Genomic DNA, 19,283 nt, shown 5'->3' with positions numbered 1-19,283 from the left:
AAAATAAAAGAAAACAGAATTTATGTACCCCTCATAATAAGGGAGCTGCCATTTGATTTTTATGGGGGGGGGGCTAGGATGAAAAATTTTGTCCTGCATTTTTTTTTAGTTGTAATCTCTGTCCTGCCTTTTTATTTTTCACTCTATTCGGTCCTGCCTTTTTTTTTTTTTAGTTTATCCTGACTTTTTTTTACATAAATTGTCATCTTGCCTTTTTTTTTTGCGAAGTGTCTCATCCTGCCTTTTTTTTTACTCAAAACTCCTGTCCTTCCGATTTTTTTCAAATTTCATCCTAGCCCCCCCCCATAAAAATCAAATGGTAGCTCCCTAAGGGACATCTGGGATCAGTATTTAAAGTATTACAGGCGTGGATCCAGGATTTGATGTTAGGGGGCGCTCCTGAAACTTAAGAGTTAGAGGACCATATTTTGACCAAAAATTGACTAATTTTACCTATAAAGTACATTTTTTCTGTTTTTAGGTGGGCCCATGCCTGGTTTGACCTTGAATGAATCCTTGCCTATGTTTACACAAAGAGTAATTTAATGATATCTGTATGCACTTTCATACCTGCCAACCTCTGAAACCTTCAAAGAGGGAGATCTCCCCCTCAGCTTTTAATAACTAAAAAACTAAAGTCCAGTCTTTTAATTGACTGAAAGAATCTACACAGTTTAATCAGAGATATTATGTCTCTGGTTTAATGACTTTAAACCAAGCAATGTTTCCAATAAATAACTTTCAATTAAGTTGTTATTATATCAATATATAGTACCTCATTTCATATACAGTGCATGCATGGCCAAAAGTATTTGTCACCTACATTTTTTTTGGCTATATATTTCATATAAAAACACATTTTTTTTTAAATACTTCAAAGGCCTTTATGGTTGGATTTTTACAAATCAGGTGTTAAAAGATGCAGAATTGTTGAAAGTAAATTTGTTTTATTTGCACATAGTATTTTCTTCATTTGTTTTTTTTGTTTTCTCCTGATTACTTTGGTTGAAAAATATCAAGGATGTTTAGTTATAAATCTTTGGAAATATATAGCAAATCTATAAACAAAAAATAATACAAGTGTTTATGTCCTCAGAAAACGAAATTTCTCCACAACAAAAATACAACCAAATAAGCAAATAAAACTGTGACAATTCTTTTATTGGTACCAAGTTGTTTAAGGGATTCGCGTATTGCTTTTTTAAAGTTTTTAATTACTTCCCCTTGTTGAACTCTTTTGATTATTGCCTCGATTTCACGAATCACGTTTGGACAGCCAAGTGACGCCGGTTCTTTACCACTTGTTTTACAAATAATTCCAAAACCTCTAGCAATCATGGTGCTAGAAGAGATGGGAGAGTTGTTAGAGATGTTCAAGCACAGTTTTCCTCTTTCTTTTTTATTTTTTATCCCGATTCTTGTATTGATTTCACCTGTAAACACAGCACATGAGTTCTCAGCGTTTCGGATGCAGCAGTACGATCTTCATGGCTCGCATCATGGTAAACAAATTCATATAAATTCTGTTTCACCCACAGACTTACTATTGTTTTTGGATTTGTTTTCAGGAACCAGACGTTCTATTTATTTGATTCGAGTAGGAAAATCATTAAATGGAATACTAGGTTTGAGCTGTAGGATGTAAATTATTTTTCATCAAAATTATGCTTGCTTAGAAATAAAACAGTACAGGGTTTGACACTAACTAAATGTATGTACTAGCCTGCAGTGCTAGTGAAATTATTATTCTACTAGTCCTCTTGTCAATTTACTAGTCCTCCAAGTGCCGAACTTTTGTGCCACCGGCACAACCTTATCTAGGAGGGTCGGGGGGGCATGCCCCCCCAGAAAATTTTGATACAAATGAAGCTAAATCCTGTGTTTAGGAGCATTTCCAGAGGGTTTTGAACATGTTTTGTTTCATGAAATTTCACTGATTTGCTTATAAAAAATACCAAAAAAAAAAATCTATTAAGAATGTGTTTGACTTATTTTGAAGACCCCTTTAGATCATTATCCTCATTTTACTTATCATTATTACTAGTGTCTTTAATGAAGATGGATAAGTTAGGGATTTAAAAATACACCCACAAAAGAGGAAAGCTTTGCCCTTGCTGTTTTTTGTCATAATTCTTCATGGACTCCTTCTTTTCCCTTGTTGTTTCAGTTTATTATTTTTTTGCAGGACAAGATTTTATTCCTAAAAATCTGTATATTTTTACCAGAGACCAAGGAATTGTATAGTATACAAATCCTTGCAGAGACCTATAATTTTGTTTTTATGACAATAATTCAGTGATATTGTTTGCCTCAAATTACATTCGAAATACAGCTTTTTCCCCTAGAGAAAATTCCCAATTACTAAAAAACTGGCTTAAAATTCCTCCCAATAAGTTGTACATTTTTCCCAAACAGTGATGGTATCGGTAGTAATGTATGTAAATTTTGTATTTATGTTATTATTTTGATATTATGAAAGCAGTGTCTTCCCTAGAAAATTTTTCATGCATGGTGGGTTCATGGTGGATTTGCAACGCGGCGCACGATGATTCTTTTTCAGAATTAGTTACACTACATAATTTATATGTATATAGCCATATACCAATCTAATTGTTTTATTATAGGTAAGTCATGGAACTTTAAAGTATTTATTACAGATGAGAGGAATTAATGAAAGACCTTATAAACAATAATAAAAATAATCCAGTCTGCACAAGTTATTTACAAATTTAAAATGTCATGTACACATTATTTTGTTGATATCTTCCTCTGTTTCAACTTTCCAAAGGTCCCCACACATTTTTCAAAAATCAAAATCTTCCTCCTTTGGTCCTTCAATTGATATATGCATTAAGCAATTCAGCACATTTTGGCATAGTCTGTTTCTCAAAGGTGTTTTAACTCTGTTTAAACATGAAAAACACCTTTCACATTCAGCTTTTGAAACTGGCAAAACAAGACCCATTGCTGCTATTTAGACAGACAAGGATACAAAGTTCCAAGACTGGCAACTTTAATTTGTTCATTGTCTGCCTAAATGCTATGTCTTTACATTCTTTCACTAACAGTGTCCTCACTTTGCTGATAGAATGGTTTCAGCAGCAACAGCAAGTTGTTAAATAAAACTTCGAATGTCATCATTGCTTCACAGAGATTTTACAGGAAACAATAAAAAAAAAGTTTATTTGCGTTAATTACAGAAGTCGTCGATGAAGAATACCCGACATATTTGGCAATTACCTGTTTGGAAGCTAAGCTGACATTTTATTTCATGACAATTAACTATTTTTTTTTAAATACATTCCTGTCCGATTTATTTATAACGCTTCATAATTGTAAAAATCCTATCTAGTCTAAGCAAGGATTTGTATAGCTCACTATACAAATCCTTGGTCTAAGTGAAAGAAATTTAGCCTCACTTGTGTAAAAAACGGCAAATGAATCCGCTATGTGACCCATTGAATTAACGATAGAACAACACTAGTTTATTAAAAACAATATTTCCGTAAATAACTACGTATGTTTTGAAAGTTTTTCCATCAAATGTTTTAAATATTTCATAAGACACGTCTTTTTCTCGGCCCCGTTGCGGTGATGTGTATTCTTTGATATAATCAATCAACCGCGACTAATCTAAAAATAACTGAATGTTGTGACCAATCAAAAAATAATGCATCGATGTAAATATGGATATAGCTGATGAAAAAACTGCGAAACTTTAAAAAAAAAAAGAAGATTTTTCCATTCTTGGTGAAATTACGTTAGTTTTGTTTTATAATACCAGAGACTATACCAAATTTTTAAATTTACTTTTTAAAGATCACAGTAAAATAACGATGTCAAACACCGGTCCGTTTTTTGGTGAATTTTATACTGGAAAAGGTTAAACATTTTATTGAGCACAGAAAGATATGCATTGGAGATTAATCTTACTATTTATTTATCAGCTCACTGGCAACTTCTATTATGTAACCGAAGTCTCGATGTACAAATGTATATTAACCAACTAATCAAGAAGGTTGTAAAATCCCGGCACGCGCGACGTGATGCATCCAATTATCAGTCAGATGAGCTTAAAATACCTCCTGTGGAGTGTTGTTACTTGTCACTTCACTTTCAAAATATCGATAATAAATATTTTACACAGTTATAATTTTCACACATAGCGGGATGCATTGCGGCAATGATGAAAGCATGGCGGTCGAAATTTATGCGTAGCGGTACCGCAATGCTTGAATAGCCTAGGGAAAACACTGGAAAGCACTTTTGAGATCGAGGTTTTCGGTTTAGAATCATCACGGCATTTGTAACACACGTGGTTAATTCAATGTATTAAGTACCATCATTGTTTCCGTTTCTTTCCCCTCCCCAAAAAATACCTTTCATGTTAAAAATGTCTGACAATCAAAATATACGTGAATAAACTGTACAATAAAGTCAGCAAAGGTCAGCAAAAAATCTGGGATTTGTTGACAATTAAAATTTTGTGAAATTTCTAGTTTAAAACAAAATTTTGACTAGCCCGTCAGACTACTGTGATGAAAACTTTACTAGCCCTCCCTAATTTTTACTAGCCTCGGGCTAGAGGACTAGCGTTAGTGTCGAACCCTGCAGTAAGGTCTTCATTTACTTTAGGGGTCTCTAGGTTGGGGTTTATTAAGGGTCGGGTCATGGTTTTTTCTAGGATTAGTCTTGGTGTTAAGTTAGGAGATAGGCATACTTGGGGTTGAGTATCCCAAACTGAGGCAAAAAAAATGTGAATTGACTGTCACATGCTGAAAAAAAATAGGGTCGGTAGGTCGATTTTTTTTAGGGGGAGAAGGGTTCAATGTAGTTTCTTGACACAAGTAGCTACATACAGAGAAAATTTCAGAAAATTGCAGATAAAAAAGTTAGGGTCGCGGCGATAAAATGAGGGTCGGTAGGGTGACCATTAACACATATTTTTTTGTGTGGCCGAATTGATATTACCCAGAAACACTTCTCTTCTTTCATTATCAGCATAGGAACAGCATTACTGTGTCTCTGGTCTCATTATGGAAGTGTGATGAAGAGGTTTTCTTTAAAGGTGTCCGAGTCTGTGTCATCTGTGTTTCCTGGAACTTGGTTCCAGTTTCAGATTATTCTTTGATAGAAGCTGTGTTCATTTTCAGAAGTGTTGCATGATAATGACTATGTTGTGTTTTTCAATTGTTAACAAGATAATACTGTGGCATTTCGGTGGCTACTTGGTTGTATAGTATCTTTTAAAATAGGAATAATTTACCAAGCTAGCAAAGGTATCTGTGTCAGCCACATCTGTTGGTTAAAGACTGCAGCTCCTGGGAACGAAAAAAGTCGGGAGTGCTGGATTACTTTTTGCGAGCTAAAGGTTGAATTTATGGAGATAGGACTCAGCTAGTTGAATCCAGTCTCATCCTGCATGACACAAGTTAATGAAATGAGGAGACCACTGGAATTTCCTTTTGTCATTGGCTTTTTTTTTGTGTTTAAACTTTCCATTCACCAGGTTAAAATCAAAAGTTCTTCGACATCACAAACAATATACCTGGTAATACTGTATGAATGATTTTCTTACACCAAAGTTAAATCAAGAAGACCTTGGCTTTAATCCTGAACAATGACGAATATTCTAGTAAGGTGCCTGTGAAAATATTTTATAGTCCTGACAAATTAATTGTCCGTGACCCACTAGGGTGCCTCTGTCCGTTGACATGAAAGTACATAGCATTGTACAACTTAAAAAATTTTTTATGACTTTATATTGGGTGCTGGGGAAAAAATGTTGCACTGTTATAATTTTTAATCTTTATCCATTATTATGTGTCTTTAATTTTGCAGGGTGTCAAGCAGCACAGGTGAACATGGAAGCCAGGCCAATTGATGCAAAAATGATCACAAGAAGATGCATTGTCACTAAAATGAAAGAGTTTACAATGGCAAAGTATCGTGACTTGATTCAGGAAAATGCTGGTGCATTACTCATAATACTTCCAAGAAATCTCACTGCACTATCAGAAGATGACAGACAGGTGACTTGCATTTAATTTGATCAACAAAATTAAAATTTGAAAATAAAATAATTAAGATCTACAATAAGCAAAGTAGGATAAAGTAGATGTTTTTCTGTTTACTGTTTGTTTAAGACAATGTTGGCAGCTTCAAAATTATGATATTATACCAATTGTTTTGTCACATATTATGTTTAAATGCTTTTGTAAGATTCTGGAAAAAAAAAACATTGTGCTCACTCTTCAACTAAAATTATTTTGTTTGAAAAGGAAGTATATTAGTTAGATATACATCATATCAAACAAAAAATGGTGGTTTAAATGCATGTGGTCAATGTTCTTTGGATTTGATCATACTAAAACTGAATGAATAAGTACACATCTAAATGCTTAGAATAAATTTAAACTATATTGCATAAATGAATCAGGAGATCATTTATGTGAACATTCATTATTTATATTACTTATTGATATTTGTAATTCTAGCACTTACAGACAGTAGAGAAAGATTTAGCAGAGGAAGGAAGCATAAGTATCCCTGTTTACTTTGCTGAAGAAACAGATGAGCTACTACAGATTTATGATGCTATACAGCTTGGTAATACTGGAGATCAAGCAGCATCGGCTTTGGAAGGTAAAACTTGACTGTTATTTCATGTATATTATACGTACACAGGTTGATTTAGTTAACTTGAAATAATTGCTCAGATTACAGCTAACGTATATAATTACTTGAGGATTTATTCAGTGCACAAAAATTTAACTTTGTTGTTTCACACACGAGGTATCCCGATTTGAAATTCACAAAGGGATCTGAATCCCGAGGAGAAATTAAGAGTTTTTTACTGTGGTTACTTAAAATCTAATTGCAATTCCCACGGAGCATCATTCCTATGTGGGAATGGAATCCAGATTATATATACCCATTACTACAAACTTTTCATTAATTGCTCCTGGGGATTCAGATCTGACAGGATACCAGGTGTGTGTTTGAACACCATTTTCATTTTTTTTTAAACCTTAATGTTACAATAATCAAAAGTGATACCAGAAAATTAAAATCAATCACATTGTTTTAAAAGTGATAATAAACTTCTTGCTGAATTTAAGACTGAAATTTGCACTCAGAAGTATTGTCTGCATACTGCAAGTAAGTTCTCTGAAAGAAAATAAAACTGATTTTCAGCTTGGAATAAGTTCATTTCCTTTTAAAATGGAGTAAAAATGAATTATAAAGTCCTTAAAGTTATTTCTTTGTATTATTACTGTGTCCACATCCATATTCAGTATTGGATGAATAAAATGATTATATGGTTATTATTTTAAATATAAATTTCAGCCTTGATGAGTGGAGCTAGTGCTAATGGTTTTCAGATGGTAGTAGGCGGACCTCAGTCAAAAAGCCTACCAGATTTCCAGATAACCAATATACAGGTAAAATAATATTTATAAGCTTTATTCAATACAGATAAAAAAAAAGGGGGTGGAAGATACCAAAGGGGGATTCAAAACTCATAAGTATGAGAGAGACCAACCGAATTATTTGAAAAAACGAAAAACAACAAAAAGACAAAGTTCTTAAAATCAAGTATAATGCAGAGAAAAAGGTCAAAGAAAAAATTTAAGAGATTCCGACATTTTATACCAAAACTTAACACATAACATATGCTTTCTAAAGCAGGCAGTATATAGTTATTGGGGAGTTTGTCCATCCATTGATTTGTTCTTCCTTCTTGCCTAATTTTGTATCCTAAACTTCCTCTGTATTTTAGATACACACGTTATACAGATTATTACTCACATTTTGCACCTCCTTTTTCATTTCTTATCTGAAAGATTTTAAGGGTTTACTTTAGGGTGACATGGACTGGAGCCATATCTGCACACAATAGTACACATTTGTATCGAGAGAAAAAAAGTAGGGTCTGGAGAGGACAAACACCATATGTTTTAATTGTTGTCTGATTCTATTCCATAATCCCTATATCCATAAATTTAATATTTCAGGGCCATCTGTCAGGGTTTGGAATAGAAGAACAGTTACCTACAATAGCTGTAGTGGCTCACTATGACGCATTTGGTGTTGCTCCTGTGAGTTTAGAATATTGTTAGATATACAAAGAATTCAATAAGAGGCATCAATTCATTAAAACTGAGAAACCTCAAAAGAAAAAAAAAATTTGAGCAAGACAACAAAAATGTGATTGTACAAAATTACTATTGAAAGATCCATATTTAAGGGTGCTCTTGATTTTACTTCAAACATATGATAAACTGCCTTTGTGGAAAATATTGTATATCAGTTATATAAGAAATAACTTGCCAGTTCAGTCTTAATTTTATCAAAAGCTATTTTGGTAATTATCAGGCAAACAGGTTTTATAACAAACGTATGATTTATGATGTAAAAGTTATGCAACATTTAGATGTCATTTATTCCAAAAACAATTATGCAAATTGCATTTTCACACACATACTAGTATATATATTTCTGCATAGGAGTTACGTATTCTGTTTTAGATGTTGTAAGTCAGTCAATTTTTATTTTAGGGTATGTCAGTTGGTGCAGATTCAAATGGCAGTGGTGTAATAGCTTTGTTGGAGTTAGCTAGACTGTTTTCTAAACTTTACACAAACTCCAGAACTCATGCAAAGTATCCTTGCTTCAAATTATGATAGAGATGATAAAATTAGTTCATTGAAAGATTGAAAAAAGTTGACACAAATAAAGATAAATTAGTTAAAAGATGCTGTAAATCATGGATATGAATTAACATTATTATGTCTATTAGACAAATAATTACACACTTATTATTACTTCTTTAACTTGTATAAGATACAACCTCATTTTCCTGCTGTCTGGTGGAGGTAAATTTAACTACCAAGGTACAAAGAGGTGGATTGAGGATAATATTGAAAATCAAGGTAAGTGTATGTACAATAGGATCGATTTAGATTAAAAGCAATTGTATTCTACTAAATGAAACAAGTTATTATACTACAGAAAAAGATTAAAAAGGGTAACACTTGATTACAATAGGAATTAAACCATAATAAGAAATTATTAAATCTGATGATCCATTCTGGATTAATGAAAACCCCTAGTGGCTTCTCTTGCCTGTTGTTAGGTGAAAGTAATTGCCAAGCAAGAAAGTAAGCACCTGCAAGATGCCACTAAACCTTCAACAAAATTAAGCAAAAATCTCTATTAAAAGGTTAACCACTCCATCACCACCCAACACAACCACTAAAAATGAAATAGATTTCAAAAAACAAAAACAAATCCCAAAATCAAACAGTGTTAAAAGCTTGTGAAACAGTTTAATCTTACAGTTTGCTCTAAGCCAATAAAATCATGTTATAATAGTCATACATGTAATGAAAAATTTGAAATGAAAGATAAATGAGACAATGTTTTATACATTTAAAAAATATAGGGATAGAGCATTGTATGATTACTGTATTGCCTTAAACAATACAAGTTCCTTGTACAACGAAGCCGTCGAGAAATATCAAATAACCTGCATTTTCTTAAGAATCAAACAATTGTACAGAAATAGCCTCTTAAAAAATACAAAAATCATCTTGCAACAACATAAAAATTGGGAATAGTTTGTATTTATATCTTTTACAGAGTCGAGTCTGTTGACAGATGTAGCTTATGTTTTGTGTTTGGATAGCCTTGGTAAATCAGACAATCTCTTCCTACATGTATCAAAACCACCTAAAGAAGGAACAGCAGGACATACTTTACTACAGGTACAATTGTTAGAAATTGAGATATCCAAACCATATTGAAAAACAGTGTTGCTATTAGGGAAAACTGCTAATGAAAGACATTAAGCCGGTGCAATATATTAACAGACATTCTGCTGAATATATTCTTATTAAACACTGCTTTTGCAGTTTCCAGGGAAATTCCAAAGTTGAGTTGGATGTAAATTTTAAGGTCTTATATTGTTACAGAGGCCTGAAAAATTAACGTTTGTCAATGTGGGGTTACATGATTTATAGTTACTTTTTTAAGTCCAAGGCAAAGAAAAAAACAATGCAATGGATTTTCATATGGGGTATGTTGTCAAACAGGCTTTGTAAATTATCTAGTTGAATGCTGTATAAACATGCCATTCATAAATTATTTTATAATTTAAAAGACTCAGCTAGTATGTGTAATCATGATGTTCAAAATTTATCAGGGAACTAAGAGGATGTCAAATAAACTTTTTTTTAAAGAATGTGATCAAATTTATTTCAGAACATAGAAGATGTCAGCAAGTCATTCTTTGAAGAAGTTAAATTCAAGATGAACCACAAGAAGATCAACCTTGCCGAGGACATGTTAGCTTGGGAGCATGAGAGATTTAGTATCAAGAGGTTACCTGCCTTCACTATGTCAAGTCTTGAGTCACATAAAAACCCAGACCGAACATCTATATTAGACAAAAGGTAAACAAGACTGTTTTTGTCAATGTTTATGCCATCATTCTAGACTGTCTATGTCAATGTTAATGCCATCATTCTAAACTGTCTATTTCAATGTGACTGCCATCATTCTAGACTGACTGTGTCAACGTTACATCCATCATTCTAGACTGTCTGTCAATGTTACTGCCATCATGCTAGACTGTTTGTGTCAATGTTACTGCCATCATTCTAGACTCTCTATGTCAATGTTACTGCCGTCATTCTAGAAGTATTACTGTTGTTTTGCCAGCCTTGTCTTTGTGCATCTTGGTGATGTCATTAATAGTGAGCTTTAACCCTGTATACTATTGCTTCTTTCTGTGTGTTGGCCTTAAAAAAATACCCATTGATATTATAAATGTTAAAGTCTTAAGATATTATCCCTTTTTTGATATCTTTATTGAAAATGGTTAAAATTTCTTATTGGATATTTGAAATCTATAGTCAGTATTGTTTTATAACTACTTGCTGATCATATGCATAATTTTTATGCAAACAAATTATAAAAACAAGAACATTTACCTCAAAAATACAAAATATGACTATCTGTTTTATTATATAGTGAAATTTAAAGCTACAACGAAGGTAGTGAAATTTATAACACAGATTTTATGACACAACATTCAAATAATGAAAAAATATATGTTGTGGATTCATTTGTTTTTGTTGACACCATTTTTTTGACAATTGAAGGAAAATTGTATTTTAGTGGATACTTGATATTGTGGTTTTGTCAACGTCTGCATACAGACCTTTAGGAAATTTGTACTTTGATGAAAACTTTAAACGTGGTTTTACCTATACCCACAAAATAAACAAAAAATGATATCAAACAAACAAAAACTACAGTACAAAGACAAAAAAGTTTATCACAATTTTTTCCCACAAGTAAGTTTTACTGGGTTTCCAAATACAATTATATTGTTTCTTGTAGTATTAAAATATGATTAATTCCATTATCAATTTCCAATAATGATCATTTTTTGTGGTCTTTTTTTTTATAGAGATTCAGTAGAAGTTTCAAAGTTAACCAGAAACATACAGATCCTAGCAGAAGCATTAGCTAAACATGTATATAACTTAACTAGTCAGGGAAACCTTCGTCTCTTCTCAGAAGGATTGGTGAGTAAAATGTAAAAAATAAAGTCCTACCACAGAAATGTTTACTTTTTTCAAATTTTTTACATGTCAAGGTTAAGTTATAAATTTATATAACTCAACATTGTATATAGTTCTTAAACCATGGAAATTGTAGGAAATTATTCAAATAATTTATGGAATTTGGAAATAAGACATCATTTGTTGCTATGAATATATACTTCTATATAAAACCATATATTTATCAGTGTTGCCATTTTAAGTTGAACGTTTTGTTTTATGATGAGTTGTGTTTAGACATCAATATTTCAGGATAATATACCTTTAAGTGAATAGGACCCCTGTCGATTATGGGGTCACTGGTTCAAAGACCAAGGTCACAGCGACAACTAGTTGACTGAAATTTAGGCATGTTCATTAGCACAAATTGTCAGCAAAATTAACAACCTTATTCACTAACCCCCCCAACAATAAACAAAAAGAGAAAAAAAATTTATTCAATGGCTATTTACATACTAATGATACACATATTTTATTGGAAGGAGGTACAGACAGACTTGGTGTCTGCGTGGTTAAATCAGCTCACAGCTAAGTCAAGAGCCACACAGTTACTACACAAAGATCATCATTTATTGAGCACACTAGAGGAAACCATGAATAGATATCTCAAGGATGTTAAAAGATCTACACTGAAAGCAGATAAAAGGTACATCCATGAGGCCAAAAAAAAATACACAGATTTTCCAGTATTGTCCCATTTGATTTTGATAAAAATATGCATTTTGTTGAAATAATTTCATGACATTTGTCACCTAAACTATTTTAAAACTTAAAATCAAAGTTCATGTTGCTTGATTTTTAAACAGGTTTTTATGACGGAAATCTGATTATTGATTTTGCTTTGTACTGCAGGTTGGCAGGCAGCTCCAGTTGTTTCTCTGTGCAGTAACTTTATGATCCCTCCAATCATTGCTTTTCAAATGTTCATATGTTGCTGAATTTAAAAATCGAGGTCAAATTCAAATTTGATGATTTTTACTTCTACCAATTTTAGCACTTTATGTCAATTCTGTGCAATAACTTGAGACTTGTTCAACCTAATGCTTTTCTTACTTTAATATGTTGTTACTGGTGAATCTTTTTTGTAAGTTTTTCTATTAGTGGCTCTAACATGAGCAATGGGCAGTAATTGATGTAAAACTGCCATTTTGACTATTTTCCAAGGAATAACTTGAAAACTGTTCAACCAATGCTCTTCAAATTTTATATGTTGTTCCTAATGACAAAATTGAGGTCAAGTTTCAAGATTGAAGATTTTAACTTTTGCCATTCAGTAGTTATGGCCCTTCATTGTATGAAACCTGGTTTGCTGTCATTTTGATTGCCTCTGGTTTGTTTTATATGTAGTGTTTTAGGGGTTCTTTTTGCCATGATATTATCTGTCTTTTTTGATATGCCGTTTTGATTGCCTTTTTGGAATCTTATTAATTTTTCTCACTATCACATTGTCTTTGAAAATTTGTTGAAATGTTTAACTCCACAAATATATATTTTATCATAGATTTTAAAAAGCTAAATAGTTACGAAATTTATTCATATTGCTGTAATGTAACTAACTTATGATTTTATTTAGACAGCTGTTTGAAAAGATACTCTGCCATGTGTGTGTTACTCTTAATATAATGGGGCCTCGGTGGCCGAGTGGCCTAAGTAGTTACTACTGTAATCACTAGCCAGTCAACACTGAGGTTGTGAGTTCGAACCCCGCTCGTGCGGGTGCACTCGACTGCAATCTTAATTGACTAGGATTGTCAGTTTTCCTATCGAAGGTCGGTGGTTTTCTCCGGGCACTCCGGCTTCCTCCACCAATAAAAACTGGCTGCCACGAAATAGCCCAAAAGAGGTGCTTAAAAGTGGCGTTAAAACACCAAAAATCAAAATCAAATCTTAATATAATGATAACTGACATTGCTCCTTCTGAATAAAAATTGTTTTAATCATGTAGAACCAAGAAAAATAATTTGGATGTCATTTTATAAATTTGTGACATTATACTTGAAAAGAATATTTTTTTACTGCCTTATTATTCTCTCTTAAAATGAAAGATCTCATTCCTCTCCTGACATAGACAATTTTCACATTTCACAAATTTTCGAAAGAATATTATTTTTTTTAAATTATGAATTTCAAAAGTATTACGACTGTTACTATGTTATTTTAATACAAACTGAATCTGGTCATGTAGTATTTGTCTTTTACAGGGACCCAGAGTTTATATTCTATGATGGATCTCAGTATGTCATGAGTGCCTATAAGTAAGTTTGTATTAGATTTCAGATTTCAAAGATATACATTAAAGGACTGGCTCTAACAAACTTTCAGCTTTAGAATTTGCTATTTTAGAATCTTAATGCATTCTGGGTAATATTTTCAAAAGGATAGACCATACATGATTGGTTGACAAAGTCCTCAGCAATGTATTACCAACCAATGGTGTAACTTTATTTTCTTTTAGTAGTGCAATTAATGAAAAAAACTAAAAATTCTGAAGTTTTGAGAAGGCTAATTTGATAAAGTGATATTATATTGTTGATGTGTATGAACTCTCTAGGCCTAGAAACAATGGCTAAAATGAATATAATAAGAATATTTATTGAATCCAATTAAAGGGCCCGTTTCCAAGCATATACATATATATATATGTAGTATTAATTATATAATAAATTTTAAGATATATTACATTAAAATAAATGATTAAACAACTATACTCCATACCAGATGGTGTTTGAAAATAAGTAAAATAGAATATTAACCCTCTCTAATACATAAAAAATAAACTACATCACTACTACATGTATATTTAGTTTTTGGAATGCACATTATCTCATTTCAAAACAAGTACCAATAAATCTTGACACTGACATATTAACATTTTCAGACTCATAGGACAGCAACCAAATAAACTGTTCATACTTTCATCTATATATGTAAAAATGATTGATTGAATATTGATTGCTTTATGTCCAGTGGCAAATATTTCATGCATACCTTAATTGATATAAAACTAAATAATTACATGTAGGTGTGTAATTGTAAATGAGACAGCTATACAAAACATAATTGGAACAAAATTTATAGTTAAAGATCTCTTCTGTCTCCAATAATGAGTAATGCCTTACACAATATGGTAAGCTGGAAAGGGTTTTTAAAAAAAATGTTTAAAAGCAAATTTTTAACAGTTTTATAATATTTATTATTATTTAGAAACAAGAGCACAAAATCTAATATTATAGCTGTTTTGTTGTTGTCGGTATTTTCAGACTGAGGCATAACCCAATGGGTTTATATCAATGCAAAAAAATGTCATAATGTTACAAGCAGATTTAGAGAAATGTGTAATTATGGCATTATATTTATATTTCAGTGTAAAACCAGCAATATTTGATTTATTCTTAGCAGCAGGAATCGTAGCTTACTTAGGAATGGTTTATCTTGTTGTACAGGTGTGTATTTTGCTTGTTGAGTGGTTTTTGTCAGTTTCTGTTTTAACAGAACTCTTAAGGGTTTTTAAGATTTTCTTTTGAACATCACCACAGTTCACCAAGGTTAATGTTGATAATTTTTTCAATGGTGATGAAATGGCATTCAAATTGGATTTTAATTGGATTTTATAAAATGAGTTAAAAATGTGTAACATTACTTTCCTTTATACTTTGGGATACCACCAGATGGAAAAATTAAAATTAAACAAGACTTCAATTTGATGTTGACATTAAGTCCATAGTTTCATGATAACGTTTATTTAATTGTAGTTTTCATTATATGTAAACATTTAAGTTTTTAGTGTGAGTTTGCATTTATTTCAATGAAGCATCCTCAGTTTGATGTTGATACAGTATATGTGAATTATAGTTTAGAGATGCAAATCTCAGAATTTTTATGGGATCCTTTAACTAAAAATTGTCAATATCATACTGAAATTTGGAAATGAATTTACCATACTTCTGAAAAGCTAAAAGCTATAGTGCTATCAGAAAATTAACAATTTATAATATGCTAGCAGGGGTTGTTGCCACAGGCAATTTAAGGATAATGCTCCTGAAATTCTAGCACCACCACTCATGGTTTTCTCAAACCAACCTTAAATATATTTGGAGACTACATGAAAGAAGTTTGAAAAATTTTAAAACCAGTATAATTTTGTGCAACTCGTTAAGTTTACAGTGCATACATACAAACATATATACATATCTGTATAATTGGTAGCATTTTTTTCAGCAGCTAAATTAATATTTTATAAGCACCATCTTTAAAAAAATGATCAGTTGTAATACCAGATCTTAGAGTACTTTGTATTATATGACTGTGCATGTGACATTTGTTTTATAGATTGATGACTTGCTTACAGTATAACATTTGATACAAATTTATTTCAGAATTTCAGCTATGTATACCTCATCTTACAGAAGTTCTCAATTCCAAGAAAAACCAAAGTGCAATGAGAAATGATTTGTTGTAAGTAGAATTTTCCACATATTTATTCCTGAACTAGTAAAAAATGTCTTATATTTGACACTTGTGAGTTCACATGGGTGACACAACTTATCAAGAACAGAAGACTCACACTTTTGAAATTTTCAGGTTTCCTTAAATATTAACGGTCCAATACTAAATTAAATTTAAATTAAGATTCAGTCTAGGTGGTATGTGTGGCAGACATTTTTAGACCTTCCTGAAACAGTTAACCTCAATATTTTGGTGAATATTATTAGATATGAATCTCTTGCCCATTTTTTTTTTCATTTCCTCAACTGGGAATTGCATCTTGAATATGGCATGCTGAAAGGTTTAATAATGGTGTTTATGATGAAGAGAGTTTTAACCACTCTGACATCTAATGTAATTTCATACATGTGTTATAATTGACATATTAGAGAAAAAACAGTTGTGGTTACATATCTATTAAAATTTGTATTTTCTTTTGCAGTGATGTTGAAAAAGATTTACAGAATACTACATTAAGAAACACATTAATGTGTTGTGAATTCCAAAGAATTGTTGTTTGTTCCCAAAAGAAGCTCATATTTTGTGAATATTATGCAATAACTGAACAAATTTCTATGGTCTTGGTGCATTTTGTTGTAAAAATGTTAAATCTGTTTATTTATATTTTATATATCAGGAAGGAATGTGTGTCTTGTAAATTTTTCTACTGAGTTTTGTGTAGTTTAAGTTGTGTACTACAGTTGGCATTTTAAAGAAAGACGTCTGTATGTTATGTTTCTACGAAAGTTGCAAAATTGATTTCTGCAGAATATGAGATTACAAGTAAAGAAGCAAATTTTTATGAACATTTGTAGAATATTCTGTGAAATATGGATGGTACCATTTATACTATATATGTATTTATAGATATGTATGTGTGTTTTTTAAATGCAGAATGAAATCCATGTTCCATAAGTTTTACATACATGATAATACAATTACCATATAAACAGGAAAACTGCAAGTGTAAGTTAATAGCAGATTTTCAATTAAATTACAATTTAATTTTTATCTTTTTTTGCTTTTATTAACTGCAATTTTGATAAGAAGAAATTATTAAAAAAGAAAGAATGAAAAAACTATCTTTATACTCAGTCCCAAATTTCTTTTGATTGGATGAAAAAGTAGTTCTGAAAGTGTTTTTTTTTTAATACCAGATGGATCAGTGTTGAAATTCTTCCCTCTAAAACAGAAATTAATAATATTTTTTTTATTTTTAAACAAAACCAGATAAAAGTTTTATAAAACAACTAAAAAATAACCAAACATAATGAATATCTTACAAATATGATTTTAAATGTTTTTTTCTTGATTTTGACATTTTTGATAAAGGTCAATTTAAGAAGAAAGAAAAAAGTAGTCTGAAGGCATTATACTGATACCAGATATATTGGACTTTTGTAGAGTTAAAAGTCAAAATGTCATTTCCAAATGTTAAGTTACAATTTCTGTTGTAAATGAGAAAGCTCCCCTTTCTGTGTAACAGCGAATGTGTTTGTTTTGAAAGTGAAAAAGAAGAAAACTGGGTCATTGTTTAGTCTTTTGTGAACAATTATAAGAGAAAATTTTCCAAAGACAGTATGTTTTTAAAAAAAAGACCAACATATTTATCTCAATATGAGCTATGGCTAAACTTTTTTCTGAAAGAGGTGTGCATAATCAAGGACCATTGTAGGAAGCTTTGAAAGTTGAAAAACAAATCATGTAAAGGTTTTGATAAGATCACAATTTTAAGTTCATGATTAGGTAACTGTCTTTGGCTTCTCAACTCATGGTTAATATAGTGAATAGTAATGAAAGTTTAAAAGTAAAGCAATTAGATTTTAATAGCATGAAATTGCAGCAGACAAAAATCAGTGATTTTGATGCTTTAGTGTGAGAAAAATACACCCACATGAGAACTCAGATTTACAGAATTGAACACAACTAAGACTTGGTCAGCATCCTTAAAATTTGGTATTTATTCAGTTTTTATCTGTCCTGCATGAAGTTGTACTAGAACAAATATTTGTTATAAAACCTGAAGATAACCAGATTTTGTACTTAACATAAACATTTATTTATACAATCATTTTTGTGAATAAAATATTGAATGTTATTTATATCTTTTATATTCCAAGAAATTGTCAAAAGAAAATTTAAGTGTGAGCTGTTACCATCACTTGGCATCCATTATACATTCAAGTTGGTTATAAACTTGCAATAAATATGATCTTATCTGAGCCCATTTGACTAACAGTAATTGAAAACTTTCAGAAATGGTGACCACATTTACTGAAATAAAACAGAAAAAGCTTTCAATCAGAATTTTTGGGAATAACATACCTACTAATAATCTCCTCTAAAAATTATGGTTGATGACCAAATCCATAACCACTCTTAATTTAAATTGAGAAAATGGAAAATTTAACAGAAAACTTCAATTGTATTATTTTCCAAATTTTGAAAAAAAAAGTTTTACTAATGGATTTAGCATTTTTGAATACAAAAACCTTTAAAAATCATTAGCCCACAGCCCACTTTCACAAAGGTTAACTATATTGTTTACTCTTGGGCATAAGTGCGTTTCAAAATTGGTTTACTTTTGTTTACTCATGAAAACCTTCACCAAATCATTTGAAATTTCAAAATGTTGTTTAGGACCACTAAATAGAGATCAAGTTCAAATTTGATCGATTTGTCTTTCTAAAATAATAATACCCTTAATGAAGTGGAAAATTTTTGGTTTTTCCATAATTACTTGAGAAGCCATTCAAATCCTTTGAAATTTGATAATTTTAGGAGCCATGAAGTACAGATTCAGTTCGAATTTGACTGATTTTACTTTTGCCGCCTTAAATTTTATTTCCTTTATAAAACAAAATATAGCCTTATGTTTGGTTCATAGAAATTAGTGATGCAACTATCCACATTATAAAGTTAGGGCATCTATGTCACATGGACATATTTTGTTTTATCTATCTTCTCTCAATTCTTCTTTTACACTGGTGATGGTCAGTTGAGAATTCAATTTCCCCATTGTGAAATTTCATAATTAGGGAGTAACATTCTAGAAGGGCCTTCAGATAGCTACTGAACAAAGGTAATCTTAATCATGAAGTTGTTGTCATCGCCATCATGACTTGGTGACTGTAATTGTAACAGTCCTGTCCTTTCGACGTTTGT

General features: G+C 31.3%; 1 protein-coding gene across 1 annotated transcript; it reads left to right on the top strand.

The window, feature by feature from the left end:
- Positions 1–1,254: 1,254 nt before the first annotated feature.
- On the top strand, positions 1,255–18,216 carry LOC127735069 (nicalin-1-like). Its single transcript, XM_052245160.1, has 15 exons — positions 1,255–1,502; positions 5,842–6,032; positions 6,498–6,645; positions 7,351–7,445; positions 8,019–8,102; positions 8,562–8,665; positions 8,848–8,936; positions 9,646–9,770; positions 10,267–10,457; positions 11,480–11,597; positions 12,116–12,279; positions 13,835–13,888; positions 14,998–15,076; positions 16,010–16,088; positions 16,561–18,216. The coding sequence occupies exons 1-14, from the start codon at positions 1,337–1,339 to the stop codon at positions 16,073–16,075; spliced, it is 1,674 nt and encodes a 557-aa protein (XP_052101120.1). The 5' UTR covers positions 1,255–1,336; the 3' UTR covers positions 16,076–16,088; positions 16,561–18,216.
- The last annotated feature ends 1,067 nt before the right edge of the window (positions 18,217–19,283 follow it).

The sequence above is a fragment of the Mytilus californianus genome, unplaced genomic scaffold (genome assembly GCF_021869535.1).
Source record: "Mytilus californianus isolate M0D057914Y unplaced genomic scaffold, xbMytCali1.0.p SCAF_3, whole genome shotgun sequence".
In the NCBI taxonomy this organism is placed as follows: Eukaryota; Metazoa; Mollusca; class Bivalvia; order Mytilida; family Mytilidae; genus Mytilus; species Mytilus californianus.
The sequence above is the reverse complement of the archived record's forward strand: the minus strand, read 5'-3'. Positions and strand labels throughout refer to the sequence as shown.

Excerpts from the sequence above, each read along its gene's own strand:
- LOC127735069 (XM_052245160.1), top strand. The coding sequence starts at position 1,337 with ATGGTGCTAGAAGAGATGGGAGAGTTGTTAGAGATGTTCAAGCACAGT. Across the intron at positions 7,446-8,018 it reads TCCAGATAACCAATATACAG|GGCCATCTGTCAGGGTTTGG; the intron begins GTAAAATAATAT and ends TTAATATTTCAG. Across the intron at positions 9,771-10,266 it reads CAGGACATACTTTACTACAG|AACATAGAAGATGTCAGCAA; the intron begins GTACAATTGTTA and ends AATTTATTTCAG.